The sequence below is a fragment of the Myxine glutinosa genome, chromosome 3, assembly GCF_964187855.1.
Source record: "Myxine glutinosa chromosome 3, kmMyxGlut1.1, whole genome shotgun sequence".
Lineage (NCBI taxonomy): Eukaryota > Metazoa > Chordata > Myxini > Myxiniformes > Myxinidae > Myxine > Myxine glutinosa.
Genome location: NC_136263.1, coordinates 92,658,701 through 92,674,481, shown reverse-complemented (window position 1 = coordinate 92,674,481; position 15,781 = coordinate 92,658,701). Strand labels below are relative to the sequence as shown.

Sequence of the window (15,781 nt, the reverse complement as noted above, 5' to 3'; positions counted from 1 at the left end):
CTTCGTGCAGGGGGCGCAGGAGCTGGGCGATACGGGGCAGGAACCGATGGTAAAAGTTCACCATGCCCATGAACTCCTGCAGCCCTCTGATCGTGCGGGGGCACGGAAACCCCTTCACCGCCTCCACCTTGGCCGGCAGGGGGACGGCTCCGTGCCTGGTGACACGGTGCCCCAGAAAATCGATTATGGCGGCGCCGAACCGGCACTTTGCGGGGTTCACAATCAGGCCATGCTGGCCCAGGCGTTCGAAGAGCGTGCGGAGGTGGCGTAGGTGCTCTTCGCGGGACGCGCTGGCGACGAGGATATCGTCCAGGTAGACGTAGACAAAATCCAAGTCGCGCAGGACGCTGTCCATCAGTCGCTGGAACGCCTGAGCCGCATTCTTCAGACCGAAGGGCATGCGCAGGAACTCGAAGAGTCCGAATGGCGTGATGACCGCCATCTTCGGGACGTCCTCCGGCCTGACGGGGACCTGATGGTAGCCGCGTATGAGGTCCACCTTCGAGAAGGACATGCCCGCCAAATGGGCGAAAAAGTCCTGAATGTGGGGGACGGGGTAGCGGTCGGGAGTCGTGGCGTCATTGAGATGGCGATAGTCCCCGCACAGTCGCCATCCCCCGCCGGGCTTCAGCACGATGTGCAGCGGCGACGCCCAAGCACTCTCTGAGCGCCGAACGATGCCGAGTCGCTCCAGGGTAGCGAAAGCCGCTTTTGCCACCGCCAGCTTCGTCGGCTCGAGGCGGCGTGCCCGGGCGTAGACCGGTGGCCCAACGGTGGGGATGTGATGGGCCATCCCGTGCTTGACGGCCCCGCCGAGAAGGTGGGCCGCATGAGGGCCGGGAAGCCGGCGAGGAGGCGGGTGAATGCTTCCGCTGCCGGAAGCGTACAGACCAACGTGACCAGAACCGAACCGTTCGGCAAGCCGCTTGGCAAGCCGCTCGTTGAGCTGCTCGACGAGCTGGGCAACGCACAAGCGAGCGAGCTGAAGGTCTCGGCCTCGACAAGACGTCTGCGCTTGACGTCGACCAGGAGCCCATTAGCGCACAGGAAGTCCGCGCCAAGCAGTGCCATGGGCACGTCGGCGGTGACGAACGTCCATCGGAAAACCTGCCCGAACCGCAGAGAGAGGCAGCGTTTTCCGTACGTACGGATGGGCGTCCCGTTCGCGGCAAGCAGCGCGGGGGCCCCACCCGCGGCGTGCTTGTCTGACGTGCCGGCGGGAACGACACTCACCTGCGCTCCCATGTCGCACAGGTAACGGCGCCCGGAGAAGGTGTCCGTTATGAACAGCAGGCTGCTCGAACGGCTGGCGCTCATCGCCACTATTGAGCGCCGGCCCGGGCGTTTCCCGACCTGTTGAAGGACCATGGCGGATGACACTGCCGAGCTTCGTGGCCGAACTTGGCGTGGCACCAGCACCAGGTGGTGGAGCTGGAAGAGCGCGGCTGGCTCCGCCAGGCCGGTGGAGTTGGCGGTTTTCGCCGCGGCGGTGGGCGGGGCGTGGCGGCGGTCACGAGGTGCGTATCAGCATGCTGTGTATGCTGTATAAGCTGATGCTGTGGATCAGCAGCATCAGCAGCATCAGCAGCATCAGCCTCGAGGGCCGTGACGGCCACGCCGACTCTCGCCCGCGTGTCCGAAGCGGCGAAGTACCTGTCCGCCTCGGCTGCCAATGCTCGGGGTTCCGTTAGCCCGGTCCCGGCCAACGTGAGGCGAACCTGCGCTGGAAGTTGGTGACGGAAAAGCATCCGGAATAGAGAACTGGGGGCTTCGTCGCCCAACAGTGACAGCATATGGTCCATTCGGACCGACGGGCACGTGTCACCGAGCTCGGGGAGATCCAGGAGGCGGTCGGCCCGTGCGTCGTCCGCGAGGCCGAACGTGGCTAGGAGTAGCCGCTTGAGTGCCTCGTACTTGTGGCCGTCCGGTGGGTGGCGAAGGACGGACACAACTCGAGTGGCCGTGCCGGGCCCGAGGGAGGCGACGACGTGGCAATAGCGCGTGTCATCGCCGGTGAGGCGCCGAAGCTGAAATTGGGCTTTGGCCTGGACGAACCAGACTTCGGCCTGAGCCTCCCAAAATTCGGGAAGTTTGATGAAGTTGGCCATGGCAATGGCATCGCGTGTGGAAGGATCGCTCCGGCAGATCCAACGTCGAGGGGGTCACGAGTAAAGCGCGGCGTTACGCGCGCTGCTTGCGAGCAAGGAGGAAGCGGACAAGCGGTAACTTATAAGCGTCTTTATTTCAGGAGATCACTAACACTAGCGCGCTCTGGGCTGCACGCCCCGTGTATATCCTCAGGCCACGCCTACCCCTCGGGCGTGGCCCTCGCCCACTTGGTGCGCGGAATGATGTCACCACGCCAGTGGGCTTTTGTGTCCGCCACAATACCATTAATGAGCTTTATAGATTTTTCAAGAACTCACCCAAGGGACAACGGTACCTTGAAAATACCTTATCTGAGCAAGAAGAGCAAACCTCAGTGAAAAAACTGAAAGGTCTGTGCAAGACGAGGTGGGTGGAGAGACGCTCTTGTTACGAGACAGTCGAAGAGTTATATCCATTTGTCTGTATTTGTTTGGGTAGGATTGGAAATCCCGACGGTGATGAGAATTCCTGGGGGTGGGACCGTGACAGCCGCATGTCTGCACAGGGAATTCTGAGTTCACTGACGTCTTTTCAGTTTGTTGTTGTATTAATTACGGTGAAGAACAGCCTACATACTTTAAAAGGCCTTGCCCACAAGCTGCAACGCAACGGCATGGATGTGCTGGAGGCAGGGGTGCCGCCAGGGATTTTGGGCCCCATGAAAAGATATCACAATGGGCCCCTATGAAGCACATGCGCACATTTTTACCTAATGTTCTCATAATTTTTAGGGCCCCTGTCAGTGCAGGGCCCTTGGAATCATCCTAACTTTCCCCCCCCCTTACGGCGCCCCTGGCTGGAGGCATACTCTATGATTGACAAGAAGGACGCGCTCACTCAACTATTGTCAAATGCTGAAACTGAATTCTCTCTGTGGTTCGATCACGCTAAGTCCATGATAGAATCTGTAGGTGATGTCACAATGCCGAGAGTTGTAAAACGACAAATCCATCGTCCAAACACTGCCGCCAATACTCCATTTCTCGACCACCTCACAGGAAATGCACAACCGATTCTGTGCTGAAAATCGTGAAGGTAGTGATCCGTTTCTGCTGATGCCATCTGCAACAATCGCCGATACCTGCGACATTCCAGCCCGACATCAGAGGCTGTTGCATTGAAAAACGACATGGAACATCCCGCAGGACTGATAAATGAGCTCAGAGACTGGCACATGTTTTGGAGAAGGAAGCCCAACAACACGCTTCCAAGCAGATTCATGGATTGTTTCTGCGCAGTGGATGGAGACGAATTTCCATCCATCAAAGTCCTACTCCATATTGGATGCACCCTCCATGTAGGCTCCTGTGAGGCCGAATGCTCATTTTCTTGCCTGCTTCGTCTGAAGACCTACCTAAGATATTCCATGGGAGAAAGTCGGATGGCATTTCTGGCCCTCATGAACATAGACCATGACTTCACCATATCCCCACATGATGTATGTGACATTTTCATTCGGAAACACAAGCGCCGTCTATTCCAAAATAGCATAATTTATGATTAATAAAATAATTCACATTCCGCTGTCCGATCTGATCTCTTTTGTGGGGAGAACCCCCTGCCTTGAGCTTCACAACCTCGGCGCATGGCGGTGCCGGGCTTTGACCAGCACACAGTCTGTCATCGCCATCATTTCACACGATGGGAGTGCACAGGTCTTTTATAACTACTAGTGAGCCCGTTGATCCAAATGGACCATAAAGTGCTGAATAGAAAAAATTGAGACATGGCTCATTGTAAAGAACTCTCCATGGGGAATAAAATATGTTAATGATGATGTCATAGGTGCCTCCATTATGACGTTATAATTCGACAAGTACAAAACTTCATCCGGTCAAGATGAAATTTCTTGATCATCAAGGAATAAATTAGTTTATAAAACAAATTATGACGTCATCGGTCACGTGGTTCGGCCGCCATATTTGTCCAAAATGGCCGATAAAAAAGTACAATCCGGCAAGTCCTCGGTACCTGACCGATTTTTCATTTGTTTGTTTGTCTGCACGTGCTAATCTCCTGAACGGTGAAAGAAAGGAGGACACCTCTAAAAAAAAAATGTCAGGACGGCCCTTGGGAAGGTTATAGGCTTGGTGGCGTTGCCGGTTGAGGCCCACCTCGGCCGGCCTGGGCCCATTTCGCAATTAAAAGCTGAGCTGAATTATAGTAGTCAATCTTCTACGGCCGTGAGTAAAAGCTGAATTATAGTAGTAAATTCATTCAAAAAGAACCAAAAATGTCGGGACGGGCCCCAGGAAGGTTATGGGCTTGGTGGCGAGGCCGGACGAGGCCACTTCAGCCGGGCTGGGCCCATTTCACAATTAAAAGCTGAGCTGAATTATAGCAGTCAATCTTCTACGGCCACAAGTAAAAGCTGAATTATAGTAGTAAATTCATTCAAAAAGAACCCGGGCAACGCTGGATGCTTTCGGCTAGTTTCGGCTAGTTTTGTACTTGATGAATTATGACATCATAATAGAGGCACCTATGACATCATCATTAACATCTTTTATTCCCCATGGAGAGTTCTTTACAATGAGCCATGTCTCAATTTTTTCTATTCAGCACTTTCGGAGATATAAAGGTGCAAAGTTTTTCGGTTTTTCCAAGATGGCGGGCGAACTACGTGACTGATGACGTCATAAATTGGGCACAGCCTATTCCAGGGCAAGCCAAAGATGTGTGTAAAGTTTGGTGATTCTATGTGCAATGGTGAAGGCGTAGTGCTACGCACAGACAGACAGACAACCCAACCGATCAACATTCCGGCAAGTAAGAAAAACTTTTTTATATATACTAGCAGGGGCGGATCTAGGAATTTCAAGATGGGGTGGTGCATGAAACTATAGCGCTGGGGGGGGGGGCGGGGGATAAAGGGGGGTCTGGGGGTCCTCCCCCAGGAAATTTAAAAAAATTAATCATCGGAAACGGCATTTCGTGCGTTCTTGGAAGTTTCTGCAGTTCCTTGCGTTCTTCCCTGGACCAACAGTTCAGCAGATTCACGATGACTAATGGTCAGATGGAGGAACTGGTGAAACGACTTGCCCAGCTGTTCCTTCTGCTATAAGTTGATGAAAGTTGTAGGTGTGTGTGTGTGTGTGTGTGTGTGTGTGTGTGTGTGTGTGTGTGTGTGTGTGTGTGTGTGTGTGTGTGTGTGTGTGTGTGTGTGTGTGTGTGTGTGTGTGTGTGGCATGTTTTTTGTGTAGTTCTACTGGACCTTTCTGATGTGGAATTTCTGATTTGTGTAGTTCTTGCGAAACGATTGTTATAATTTCCTGAGTTAATTAGGCTAATTAACTACAAAGATTCCAGAAGAATTCCCATGTTTCTAACAAAAACTTTCTTTTATATATACTCGGGAGATACCCGTGCTACGCACAGGTGGGAGGCCGAAAGCAAACAGGCAATGCAGATACGGCGAATGCTGAAGCATGAAACCAATAAATTCCACATTTCTGTAGCACCTTCAGTCGCACGTCAGACATGGACAGCAAGTTCGTGAAGGACTTAAATGAAAAACGTACCCGTTCGCAAACAAACAGGTACGTTCACGCATAGAAACATTGATCGTGGGACCGTGGCAAATCTGCATATGGCGATCCGCGAAGTTCACTTTCAGAAAGTAGAAACCAAAACGGCATGTCATTCACTTGAACTCGATATCTCTTTTTTCATTCCAAACAACATAACTCCAATTAATCACAAAATAAACTTTTAACAACATTGTTAATGTTTCCTTCATTGTAAAAACTACCAAATCAACAGTTAAAAGGATTTTGAGCCGATAGCTGTCACGGCCTTGGCAAAATCGATGGAGACAGCGATCTGTTAGCGTATTCACTGCCCAAATAGCTATGTGGAATTCTCTCATGTAGAGATTAAATGACGTTTGAACTTTGGCCGAGGTCATTATTTACTTTTAATGATGTTTATATACGAATGATGTATATATTGGCTTTGGGTAGTCCTTTCCACATATCTCGTGGGATTGTAAGTTGGAGAGACGGCCGTGATGGCGGGGAGGGGGTTGGAATTCTCTCAAGCAGGGATTCAACCCGTGTCCTTATAGCAGGTCTTTGACCGAGGTCACCGAGTTCGATCGGTGCAGCCCCGGGGAAAACAACATCGTCACAATGAACGTTATGCGAATGCAAATGTTATGCGAGAGTCCAAACCTGAGAATGCTGGAGACCAAAGCTGAAATTGGGAAAACTAAATAGCCTATTTTACTCCTGGAGATCCCAGGATTACCCACCCAAAATATCGTTTCGATCGGTTCAGCAGTTTTTACGGTACCTTTGAACGGACAGACAGACATTTGGTGAATTATGGTAAGATAGAAGATATATATCTATCTATCTATCTATCTATGTGTGTGTGTGTATGTATATATATATATATATATATATATATATATATATATATATATATATATATATATATATATATATATATATATATATATCTGTGCAGTGTCTGTCTTGTGTTGTCTTGTCTTTTGTTGTGTCACTGAACTACTCCCTCAAACTTTTGTGAAATCGTACTATTCCAACTTGACCCACGGCGGGAGTATGCGCTCTACTGAGTGGCGTTCTAGATCTCATTGTTTAGGAGATATCAAAGTCCATACCGTATTTTCACGGGCCGATTTGTTTGTCAATATTGAAACATCAGCAATATCAAATACAGAAGCAGCAAAATAAAACCCGGTTTCATTATTTACACTTCATGATTGCGACATTGCAAGGATCGCAAGTGTGTGGTTTGAGAAGCAGCAGGAAATCAACCTTGTGATTTTCTAAGCAGCCCAAGAGGAAGGTGAGATTGCTGGAATTATTTGCTCCCAGAATAAAACCAGCGTTCATACTTTGTGGCATTGCTGCAGGGAACAACAATAAAGGCAAACCTTGTCGACTGATTAGGCTTAAATGAAGCACGTTTACATTGTAAAAGCAAAACCTACAAATCAGAATGTTATCAGCATGTCAGTTAAGGGGCCATCAATTTATTAAATATGTGCGTGCAAGGTGGGGACAGAGGAATCGAGAAAATAAATAGTCGGAGGGAAGGAAGGAGAGGTAAAATAAAGCTGAGTGTGGAAGAAGTGGAAGGTGAAGACTGAAAACTCTACCATATATACACATACATATATATACATATATATATATATATATATACATATATATATATATATATATATATATATATATATATATATATATATATATATATATAATAAAATCATCACATGCAAGTAGTATACAAATGGTTTGCTTGTTAAAATAGGAAAAAAATTACTGTGACATCAAACGTGGCAGGACCAACCAGGGTGAGGGGATCCAGGCCCTATATCAGGCAATCCTGGTGGAGGCATGAAGCTGGGGGGAGGTGGCATTCCAGAGCCTACTATCCCTCCATACGCATGTGGTGGTACGTAGCTCATGGGCTGCACGTGCACAGTTCCTCCTACCAATGATGGATAGATATCACACATGGCACACACATGATATTCAGCAGGCAAATGGGTGTATCCAATAGAGCAGAACATACCTTGCCCTGGCGGTTTGACGTCGTACTGCTGGGCATGTGAGGGTGGCATTGCTGAGTACGGTGGTGGAGACTCGTACGACATTTTGATCACAACGGCTTGTGCTTTGTTTGGAATTATAGCTGTGGGTATTACAGGGAAATAAACGAGCATGAAAAGCTGAGTGCAGTATCCATTTCTGCCTAAAGAGTTGATGCCATGAAAAAGAAAACAACAGCCATTTCCTCCCAATTTGGAATTTCAATAACTGAAAACTCTAATAGCTCTCATATTCATTGGTGCCTATTACCGCTCAATATTCTCTACTGTCTGCAATTCAAACACCAAAGTTACCTCAAGAGATACAGAGGTTTTAAATTTGGCAACCAATTCGATATATTGATTTTGTAACAACAACAACAACATGCATTTTAAAGGCCATTTTCCCTGCTAGAGCGGGGGTTAGCCTATTTGAGCATTTGAGCATTTGAGGGGTATATATTTTCCTAGCATTTTATTTTGTAAGGAGTATGTAAACATATTGTTATGTTTGTGGGGTAGTGATATGTAGACTCAGGTAGATGTGTGTAGGTATCATGCTCTGACTGTCATGAAGAAGAACCACCACTATGTAATAATTAGAGGCCCTGTTTAGCCCAGATGTCAGATAAGTGGTATATCTGTCCCCGTCACGAGTGGGCGGGGCATGTTAACTAGCTTAGGGCATAAGGAAAAATTATCCTTTGTACGTCTTACCCTTGGCGATTTATCCTTTGTCCCTTATGGCACCACCATAGACACTAGTTAGAATTGCCCATTAAACCACACATAACAATAAAAACCAACCGGAAGCCAGACAACACCAAGGGCTAACAATCCCACCTGGCAGGCACACCACTCGGGCAGGCCGAGAGCCACGCCCAGAAGGACAGTAATTGGGCGGGAGTTGCCAAACAGGAAGGCCGTGCTAAGCAGGGCGGAGCAAGAATGCACTCATCGATTGGTGAGAGAAGGGCGAGCAAGAAGCGGCGCGCTGATTGGTGGAGAGCTGAGCAGGCAGTGGTGGCCTGCGGGCAGATTGGTGGAGAAGTGCCAATGACGTCACGACATGACATTAAAATAACTCTGGGACCGACATTTTCTCTCTTGCCTTCTCTTCTTCTTGCTCGTTTTTTTTCCCTCGACGACCTCTTGCTCCCTTGCTTCTTCTCCCTTGCGCGATTGTGCTTGGACCGATCGTGTTCAGAGACACCATCAGAGACGTACAGAGGCTGCAGGAACAGCTGCAGACCGGGAACTGTGGTTCTCCGTGCGTGGACGAGTGTACAAGCACTGCAGCTCGAACGGGCGCAACGAGGCCGGGTTCCCGCCAACACACACCGCAACGTCGGTCCCATTTGCAGACCCTGACGAGACTTGACCAGTGATCAGAGCTCAGCACACCCACACACAATATATTTTCCAGTTCTTCCATCCCTTTTGTCTGTGTTTGGTTCTGTGTGCGGGAGCGCTCCATATAGAAAATTTAGTTTTACCGTTGCGTTTTCTTGTTATCGGCATCCGTTTTAGAAAATCCTTTCGTTATTTTCTGTACATTTCTAAACCCGGTTTTTGTTTGAGTTATTTTCTGCAGGTTGAAGACTACCGGCGGGTTCGCTCAGGTAAGCGCTTCAGCTTCCTCCCCTTTTCCCTTTCTTTCCCCATGTGTATCAAGTCCGCAAATGAACTGAAGGGTTCAGAGTTAAAGCTCGCTATTGGCCATTCATGATCCCTGTGGTGTACACCTGGGGAATCACATGACAATATATATTTAACTTTGTAGACATTGCTTCATGTGTTTGCTGTATGAGATTATCGCATTATTTTGTCTCGTCTGCATTGTCTTTTGTGGTAATCTTAAATTGCACAAACTAAAAGATAAGTGAATGCAAACCGTGAATTACAGGCACTGTTGCAGGAGCAGCTTCGACTGCACGGAATATATGTTATAACATATGCCTTCAACCCCATATGTATACAACTAGTACACCCGCTCACTATGGGAGGGGCAGGAAGGGCCATTCCTCTTTGGAGTATATCGATTAGTCAACCTATGGTCGGGTCTCAAGAACAGAGTGTGTTCATTTACCAAGCTTCTTGTAGAGAGATCGCCAAGTAGTTTAAGCATTCGAGCAAGCACTCCATTCAAAACTGTTAACGGCTAGCTTGGCAAGTGCTAGCTAGCTACTTGGTAAATGAGCACAACTTGGGCTTCCTCCCTTTGTTTCGTGTTAAATAGCAGGAGCGAGTTTCAAAAGTTCACCATGAAAAACGCCACGTTAGCGGCAGGAAGGGTCATGTTATTAACCCAACACTTGTGGGGTATACAGAGTATAGTAAATCTTCGCTCAGTTCTGCAAGTAAAATTTACCTCACGGATGTTGGGATTCCTCCAGATTTCTTCATTTAGTGTTATAAACAGCATTAGTGGCCGTTTAAAACGCTAATCATATGTGTTTGTGGTTTATAATATTTTTTTTCCCTCTGGTGCAGTATCTTGGCCATTGGGCTGTTGCTCCCACGGAAACGCCATGATAAGCTGTTTATAAATGTTGACTCGATGTTTGTTCAAGGAGGAAAAACTCCTTGTGGAGGTGGGATATTAATAGTATTAATATTGTTTTGTAATAACATCAATATTACGCTATTATCGTTAGTTTTGTTATTCGAAGCGTTCTTGGTAAAACGCCTCGATAAAGCTAACTTAACATAGATATACACCTCAACATGCAACCCCATTGACGGCAATGGTGGGTAAAACCCACTCGGGGGAGAAAACCCCCTTGGGGAGGAGGGGGGGGGCAAAAGAATGCGCTACAACCTTCATTGTGTGACCTTCAGTCCTCCTGTCAAGTTTGGTTGAGATTGGATAAGTAATGACGGTGTAGTGGTTACCTTATGCACATGTCATGGTTACCTTATTCACTTATCCGCATGTGACGGTTACCATTACGATGGGTTTGGTCTAACCCACGCACACGGACGTTTGGTTGTGTCGTCGTGACGCACGCGCGGCTGTTGGAGCCACGCCCTCCGAAGAGGGTGCTTGTTTTATATAAGCCGTTACGACTTCCGTTCATGAGCAGTTGCTGGAGATTTCTGTACAATAAACTACCTTTTGTACCCAACGAAATGGCCTCTTCTTATCGTCTTCGGCAACCGCTAAACTGGTGACCCCGTTGCCCCTGAACGTATTCGGGGGCCACATGAACATGGCAGAATTGCAACCGCAATTTCTTTCACAAGACCTAAACTCGAACTGCCGGAGTTTTAGCATCGACGAGCGGCCACGTGGTTCGCGCATCGCGCTAGGTTCCTCCTCTACGACTGGAGGGGCGAACCAGCTCCGGGACCCTCCGAAGGACGCCGTTACGGGGCATTGGCGGCACGGCTACTTCGTCACCTTCGCGCACACAGGCCGAGTACTGCTACTTCGTCGCCTCCGCGCACACAGGCCGGGCATGGCTACTTCATCGCCTTCGCGCACACAGGCCGAGCACCGCTGCTCGTCGCCTCCGCGCACACAGGCCGAGTACTGCTACTTCGTCGCCTCCATGCACACAGGCCGAGTACTGCTGCTCGCCACTCCTACTACTGCTCCTACGGCGGATCCCGAGGCTGATGCTGGTGCTAGCCACTCCCGCAATTCCTACTGCTGCACCTACAACTGCTACCGCTGCTCAGCACCCGCGGCCCGGCTCTGTTCCACCCGCGGCCCGGCTGTTCCACCCGCGGCCCGGCTCGGTTCCACCCGCGAACTACGTACACGCCCGTGGCGTGCCTTCTGGGGGGGCGCATGTAGTGGTTACCTTATGCACATGTCGCGGTTACATTATTCACTTATCCGCATGTGACGGTTACCATTACGATGGGTTTGGTCTAATCCACGCACACGGACATTTGGTTGTGTCGTCGTGACGCACGCGCGGCTGTTGGAGCCACGCCCTCCGAAGAGGGTGCTTGTTTTATATAAGCCATTACGACTTCTGTTCATGAGCAGTTGCTGGAGATTTCTGTACAATAAACTACCTTTTGTACCCAACGAAATGGCCTCTTCTTATAGTCTTCGGCAACCGCTAAAACGGAATATATCGCGGTCAAAAATCATCAGACAGACAGACACCAAATTGCGTATTTTAGTATGATGATGATGGTAGATATACCTGTATGTGTGGGGGAAATGTGGAAAAATGTTTTGGAGCAAATTTGAGATTGCCGATTTCGGATTCCATTAACAATTTAAAAATAAATAAATAAAAAGACAAGGTTTGCGAGCCATTGGAGTCAAGCGGCAGTAGGGTGGACAAAGCCACAGGTAGCAACCACGGGGGGGGGGGGGGGGTGCTCTTGGATGAGCGAGTGTGACCAGCCATATCCAGACCCAGGTTCAAACATCAGCGGACAGAGAGCTATGCCAGGATGAAGCAGAAATACCGGCCGCACAGGTAGCATTTTCACTGTCACAGTTAGAGGGCACAGCAGCGAAGGAGCCACATGTTCTGTCGTCAGGATGGAAGCCTTTAATCGGAGAGACCGGAAGACAAATTGCTCCCTTTCCCTTATGTCAGGGCCATGACGGCATTGGTCAGACAGATTAGCTTGTTTCCAATTGGAAGAGAATTAATGTTTAAATGGAGCTCAATTGTTAAGTTTTGTGTGCATTCGTCAGTTTATGTCTGTTGTGTTTTCTGTGTGTGTAAAGATCTGAAGAAATAGTAAATAATTTTATGATCAACATTTTATCGAAAAGAAAGATTTCAGTTCTCTGTAGTTGCCATTTTAGAGTTGAATGATGTTGGCAATCTATGCTGGTTTGTGGAATTTTTCCTTTTTGACAACAATTACAAAGATACTGTAAATATATGTGCAGTAAATAAATAAATAAATCGGTACATCGTTCAAGAAATGTGCTTTACCTGTACTTCATTCTGTGAATGTTCATGATAAAAGTTTGAGTTCAGGTCAAGTCAATCCCCAGTGACAACATTGCAAGGGCTGCTTCTCGGCTATCCATTGCGGTAGAATCACGGCAAGGTCATCTGGATCGTCAGGACTGCGGCAAATAATTCCTTTGGGATTGTCACTCGGACATCTGAGACAAAGACTGAACTGTGACATAAGGTTGAGGATGAAGGATTGGTCGAATATGAGGTTGCATATAATTGTGGAGAGCTTTACCTTCCTTTTTAGTGACAGACTACATTTATGAGTACCGTATGCCTTAATAACTAGATGGTATTCATAGAATACTTACCCTGCGCAATCAACTTGTTGCGAGCCAACTCTTCTATTTTTTAACATTTTTTTTTCTTTGATCCAATATGGCTGCCAGACCACGTGAGCGATGACATCATACATTTATATTCTCTAATATAATTGTTGCATAGATCATAGATCATACTCGATTCATTTAAAACTGATCAGATTAAGCATTGTCCCTGTCAAATTGTGACATCATAATTATGGCCAATGACGTCATCGTTAACAACACCTATTCCCAAAGGGCAGTACTTGACAATGAGCCATGTTTCAATTTTTTCCATGCAGCGGTTTTGGAGATAGAGGTGCAACTTTTTTCGATTTTTTTTCCAAGATGGCGTCTGTACCACGTGACTTATGAAATTATAATTATCATTAAAAAAATTCTACAGGAGCCACACACATTCTGAAAATTTCGTGTCCATCGGTCTAACAGTTGCAGAGGAATATTTGTTTTATTCATACTGATCAGATCAAGCATTGAACTTGTCGAATTATGACGTCATAATTAAGGCCCCGATGACATCACCATCAACATATCTTATTCCCCATGGTGAGTACTTGACAATGAGCCATGTTTCAATTTTTTCCATTGAGCAGTTTGGCAGATCTAGAGGTGTAAAGTTTTTCCAAGATGGCGTCGGTATCACGTGACCTATGACGTCATAATTATGAATAAATAAATAAAAAAAGGCGGAGGCGCTTCTATGATAAACTTTCGTGTCAACCGGACCAACGGTTGCCGAGAAAATTAATTTTAAAATGCAGAAACTTATGGCGTACGGCACACGTACGCAACTGAATGATTACCCCCGCTTTTCGCTTAGTCAGCGCAGGGTAAAAATACGTAATAATCTAATAAGTATGCATTATACCTTTGGCACTTTTTACTTTACTTAGACAGAGCATTAAAGATTCAAAACCGACAACCCTCACTGGCTTTGCTCGTGGGGAGGGTGACTGTGACACCCTGCCAGGACCAAAGACAACACCTGGAAATGGGCAGATGAGCTCCTGTAGGTAGGCAACGACCATCCAGTAAGGAGATGGTGTCTCCTAAAAATCACCCATCCGGTTTGGACCGATTCAAGTCATACCAAAGACTAAAAATGGCATGTGGTGCTTCCTTGCTTGATGTTCAGCATTTAAAAGGATAGAGCACAGACAATCCCCATTGGCTGGCATCCATGGGAAGGAGGAGGTTCCTCCTGAGGAAATGGCCCGCTGAGTACGGGGGGGGGGGGGGGGGGGGTGGGGGGAGCGAAAAGCGGCACCATTGTTATGACGTCGTTGGTACCCAGAGTATCCCGGGAAGTGACGGTCGTGACGGCACTTCCCCCAAGCTCAGTGGCTGTGTTAATTGTTCGTCTCGCCAGTGTGTCTGTGTGTCTGTGTGTCTGTGTGTCTGTGTGTCTGTGTGTCTGTGTGTCTGTGTGTCTGTGTGTGTCTGTGTGTGTCTGTGTGTGTCTGTGTGTGTCTGTGTCTGTGTCTGTGTCTGTGTCTGTGTGTGTGTCTGTGTGTGTGTGTGTGTGTGTGTGTGTGTCTGTGTGTGTGTGTGTCTGTGAGAGCTCTATTACAAGCTTTATCCCATGTATTTAAAATAAATAAATAGAGGTTTTGGATTTGGAGCTCACGTGAACAATGCCCCGACACAGAGCTACACTATGGCTGTGGCAACAGTCTGATTGGATACTCTGTACAGTACTTGAATTAGCACAATCAAAGCAAAGTCCCAGATTCCTTCGACAGCATCAGGACACCTACACAACAGGTCATTAGTATTTCTGCGGCCTGCAAACGTTTCCGCTCTGCAAACTAAATGAATTAAGCCTGCAAACGTTTCCGCACTTTCACAGAGTGCTGGGTAGCAAGCCCAATTTCAAGGAATAGATGAAGAGATTTTGCCATCCTCATCCTTGCAGAATTGTAATAGAAAACGGTGGTAATAAGATTACAATGTAGATGCTCAGCCAGTTTAACACAAATAAAAGGGGGCAATGAGATGCGATTTCAAATCCAGAACCGCTGATCATAGCAGCTCAGGTTTAACAGTTCCCTCAAAACGATTGAGATTATCATTGTTAAACTTCAACGTGGTGATGATCCATCTTTATACATTTATCACTCCCACTTGCAACCAGAAGATTGACAAACTTGTTCCATTTGCTGTGCTCATTATCAGAATATTACACATATTACAATCTATTTTGATGTCCCACAAGATTACAGAATGCACTGACCTATGGATATGTTCAACACATGATCTGCAGGTGTGCTTTGTAAAATGTTAATCTTACAGAAATATTCAAGTCTTATTTTGTCGGTGTTTCCCACATCACGTCCAATATATAAACTGTCCTCATCAGTGGTCCTTCTTCCATACCGAAAGTGGAAATTGTTGGCGGATGTTTCAAAAAAATAAAATCCTAATACTGTAATTATGCATCAGAAATATGGGGCTTGACCCCTTTACCTCATAATCACCTTCTCCTCACTGCATTTCCAGCCAGCACTCCACCTCTCCCAGCTCCTCATCTATTACGACACTCCATGGTAACATAGTGCAAGATATCCGCTAACCTATAACCCTTCACCCTCATATTCTTCAATTTGTGGAATCAACTCTCTACATCTAAGAATCATTTTTTCTTCTTATTTTTTCAAACATGGTCTAGGCTCGTGGAAGACCTAGGACACAACAAAACAAAGGGAACAGCAGGAGAAAGAGGAAACACCAATAGCAGGGTGATGTGTGTGTCTGTGTGTGTGTGTGTCTGTGTGTGTGTGTCGGTGTGTGTGTGTCGGTGTGTG

The 15,781-nt window shown here is 47.3% G+C and overlaps 1 protein-coding gene across 3 annotated transcripts in view; it reads right to left on the bottom strand.

Moving 5' to 3' along the window:
- Positions 1 to 15,781, bottom strand: part of CDIP1 (cell death inducing p53 target 1) — a 73,549-nt gene that overhangs the window by 43,234 nt on the left and 14,534 nt on the right. For all 3 annotated transcript variants that reach the window (XM_068110499.2, XM_078774276.1, XM_078774277.1), the window contains 2 exons: positions 7,696 to 7,815; positions 7,471 to 7,611 (listed from right to left, as the gene is read on the bottom strand). In XM_068110499.2, coding sequence (XP_067966600.2) covers positions 7,471 to 7,611; positions 7,696 to 7,815 — 261 coding nt within the window. The remainder of the gene's footprint in view (positions 1 to 7,470; positions 7,612 to 7,695; positions 7,816 to 15,781) is intronic.